This window comes from Laetiporus sulphureus (assembly GCF_001632365.1).
Source record: "Laetiporus sulphureus 93-53 unplaced genomic scaffold LAESUscaffold_88, whole genome shotgun sequence".
NCBI lineage: Eukaryota > Fungi > Basidiomycota > Agaricomycetes > Polyporales > Laetiporaceae > Laetiporus > Laetiporus sulphureus.
The window spans coordinates 92,284-95,597 of NW_024468597.1; the positions used below are offsets into that span (position 1 = coordinate 92,284).

Consider the following 3,314-nt stretch of genomic DNA (forward strand, 5'->3'; position numbering starts at 1 on the left):
CACAACGATTGATCACCTGGCTTGCGCTCATGTCTCCTGGTATATAGACACGTTCTCGCTGCCTGCAATATTTACAGCCCGTGAATCGAGCAGCGATGAAGCAGCGGAGTCCTCGTCGAGAAAGCCGGTCACATTCTCCCGCGCTTGGTCAATAATTCACGATCGCCAGTTTCGATCGCCGGCGCACAACGTTATTGACATCCTCATGCGATTGAGCAGCGAAAAATATGTACGGGCAGTTACTAACGACTTTGGCGCGCTCGCAAGAGGACCACCGCAAAAGTCAGCTTGCCAGCATGAGACCGCCGAATTCGCAAGATGGACCATCGCCGTGCCCACGTCTGACGCCACGACGGACATGTTCCACTCACCACACTAACCGACGCGAACCTTTCCCAGCCAGTACACGTCCATTTGCCCTCGGGAGGGTTCCCCACTCAAGTCTTCCCTTACAGCGCCGACAGCTTCAACACAGTTGTCCAGGGCTGTTACGATGTTCGGCTTTCCAACCCCATGGCCAATGCATTCGAGACATGTCCGTCGCCCAGCCCATCCTGTGGTATGTCGAGGTCTGGCGCCTAGTTGGCATTTCTAGCCTGAGGTTGCTCTTGACTCGGATGCTGATGCGGATGCGCCAACTGTAAGTTCCCGGCCCCGGCCCACCACTTCTTTGCGAGATATTGTGTGCGTATCGCATGCCCACTTTCGGCACAACTACTCACATGCATAGCTATTTTTCAGACAACGCGCTGCCGTTGCAAGAATGCTTTCCCCAGGGCCATCCCGATCGTCAGCTGCCCAGCGCATGGTCGCTACGTACACGCCCCGTCCCTCGCACGGTCTGTCCTGTAGGGTCTCGCAAGCCCGCGTTTGGCGCTAGCCATTAGTGTTCCCAAATCGCTCTGTCCGATGGATGCGCTCTTTCCGAGGCGGCACGACCGCATCACGGCATTCAGGACTTGTCTAAACGAGCCATCTCATCATATATACGCCCCTCTCCGCTCGGCCGCTGACGTGGACACGCTCACTGCCGGTTTTCCAGCTGCAGCCAGACCGCTGCTTTGCAAGACGCTCCGTCACCGTCTTGTGGATGTCGCACGCCCGCGTCTGACGCAATCACTGACGCATTTGTGTCACCGTTTGAGATGGAGCAGGTGCTGTGCTCCCCTCATGAGGCCCGCTTGCGATGACGAGGGTACGAGTTTCTCCCTACGTACCGTCGACAGCTTCAGCGTAATTGCCGAGGACGACCGCGAAGCTATGCTGGTCGGCGCACCGTGTTCACACCTTGCTCGTCCTGTACACATCGCACGCCTGCGTCCGATGCAACCATCGACGCTTCCCACACACTCAACCAACCCGAATCCAGCCTTTCAAGACGGTGCACGGTCACTGCCTCAACGCTAAAGACCCACCCCGTCATAGCGCGGCGCACGCATGCGAGTCTCCACCCCGACCATTGACACGAACGCGCTGACCATTGCGCCCTCCCGTGCATATCGCGCCCCCCGAGCTAGCGCAGACGAACACGCTGCCAATTCGCCCGTGCCCATGCACGTCTTTTCCTGGACAGCGCTCTGCAGCCGGCATGACGTCCATTGAGGACCCGCCCACACGCAGCATGCCACTCTTCACCCGGCCACCAAACGCCCACGTCTCGCAAGACCAAAGCAAGTACCCGACAGCAAACCTCCGAACCGGACCTTGGACACAGCGACACCCGTCGCTCCTCCAGTAAGTCCCGTCCACACGACTTTCCGCATAGCCCGTCCCTGACGCTATCCATGGCGCAGATGTGCTACCTCGGGATATCCTGGTACGCTGCGCGTGCCGACCGTCTGCCCCATCTGACTCGACTGACGCGCACCAGGACGACTCGCACCTCGCACACGCGAACAACAAGCCCCGCGCCGACTCGCACCTCGCACACGCGAACAACAAGCCCCGCGCCGACTCGCACCTCGCACACGCGAACAACAAGCCCACGCCGACCCGGACCCGCGGACGCTGCGGCATCCGCCGCTCCTTCGTAAGTCCCCATCCGCACATCTCTCCGTCGCCCATCGCTCACGCGCCTTCCCGCACAGAACGCGTTCATCGCCTCGCAAGCAGGTAAGCACGCACCCGTTGGACTCGCTCTGCCTCCTCGCCTCACGTCGCGGTCGCGGCCAGGCTGCCCGGGCTGATCAAGACCGCAGGGATGGGTTTGAAGGGGGTTTTGGGTAGATGGACGGATGTCATAGCGTAGGGAAGAGGATATTGGATTGAGCATTACATACGTAGAAGGCACTGCGAGGACGACCGTGAGTGGTGCGACGCTGCCGCTGCGCAGCTGGTGAGGTCCCGAGCGCGCCCGAGGTTGCTGAGGTGGCGCGCGACCGAAATGAGTGCGTACACGATAAGTGAGGAGGTTTGGCCTTGAATAGGGCAGCGTGGAACGCCCAAGGCAGTGTGAGCGCTCGCCAGCACTGGCGGACGCGATGACCGGCGAATAAGAGGAAGGCGCAGTGGGAGACGCGTCCTCCCAGCGCGCACCACTGCACGTCGCTCGGCCGCGTGTCGCAGGCGTTCGACTGGCCCGCGATGCGGCATGTGGGCGCGCGAGGGGCTCGTCGCAGCGACGACGCGCGTGTCCAGCGGGGCCCTGCAATCTCGCCTGTCTCGGATTGCGCTCGCGTCCTCACGTCGGCACTATGCTCAAAGGCCGTTTGGAGAATGAAGAAATATATTGAATTGAATGTGAGTAGTACAGAGGAATTATGAGAGTGGGACCAAAAGATGCGAGATACCGTACCTCAGAGCCACACGTGCTGTCCAGCGCGGACTCGTCCAACGGTGCCTCGACACCCGTAGCGATGAAGGTCCGCCGCCACATGTTATGCACCGGCGAGACGATGCGCTTCTGCGATGCAACGCTCGATGATGATCGTCGTACCACGTCTGCACCGTGTTCGTTTTCAGCTCGTTGCTGACCAGCGCGCCGCACGTTAACAAGTCAGCGGAAAGTTGAGCGGCGAAAGGGATGAAGTGGAAATGAGCAAGTGTGCGCCCACGCGGTACGGGCGTGGGAGGGCGCGCGGACGAACGTACGTGGAGGGCGAGGACGGCGGGCAGGAATGCGGTTGGTGGGTGAGGATTATATCCATGTACACAGTCCACAGAAGTATGGCACTATGAAACATGACAAAGCCGATCACTCACCGGTTTCATGCTCGCCACGATGGAGTTGATCGAGTTGGGCCCATCGCGCTGCAGAATGGTCGCCGTCAGCATGGGTGTGCATGCGATGAAGTGGGTGATTGACAGCATCCACC

At 60.1% G+C, this 3,314-nt stretch overlaps 4 protein-coding genes across 4 annotated transcripts; 2 read left to right on the forward strand and 2 right to left on the reverse strand.

The window, feature by feature from the left end:
- LAESUDRAFT_562466 (uncharacterized protein) lies at window positions 1–695 on the forward strand. The gene has a single exon (XM_040902960.1). The coding sequence runs from the start codon at window positions 228–230 to the stop codon at window positions 642–644; it is 417 nt and encodes a 138-aa protein (XP_040757968.1). The 5' UTR covers window positions 1–227; the 3' UTR covers window positions 645–695.
- A 765-nt stretch (window positions 696–1,460) lies between these two features.
- LAESUDRAFT_562459 (uncharacterized protein) lies at window positions 1,461–2,516 on the forward strand. The gene is made up of 5 exons (XM_040902959.1): window positions 1,461–1,734; window positions 1,794–1,816; window positions 1,871–2,029; window positions 2,088–2,112; window positions 2,173–2,516. The coding sequence occupies exons 1-5, from the start codon at window positions 1,589–1,591 to the stop codon at window positions 2,246–2,248; spliced, it is 429 nt and encodes a 142-aa protein (XP_040757969.1). The 5' UTR covers window positions 1,461–1,588; the 3' UTR covers window positions 2,249–2,516.
- On the reverse strand, window positions 2,168–3,023 carry LAESUDRAFT_562492 (uncharacterized protein). Its single transcript, XM_040902961.1, has 2 exons — window positions 2,795–3,023; window positions 2,168–2,691 (listed from the first exon to the last, which is right to left on the reverse strand). The coding sequence occupies exons 1-2, from the start codon at window positions 2,873–2,875 to the stop codon at window positions 2,272–2,274; spliced, it is 501 nt and encodes a 166-aa protein (XP_040757970.1). The 5' UTR covers window positions 2,876–3,023; the 3' UTR covers window positions 2,168–2,271.
- LAESUDRAFT_732497 (uncharacterized protein) lies at window positions 2,959–3,286 on the reverse strand. Its single transcript, XM_040910250.1, has one exon. The coding sequence runs from the start codon at window positions 3,144–3,146 to the stop codon at window positions 2,988–2,990; it is 159 nt and encodes a 52-aa protein (XP_040757971.1). The 5' UTR covers window positions 3,147–3,286; the 3' UTR covers window positions 2,959–2,987.
- Window positions 3,287–3,314: the final 28 nt, after the last annotated feature.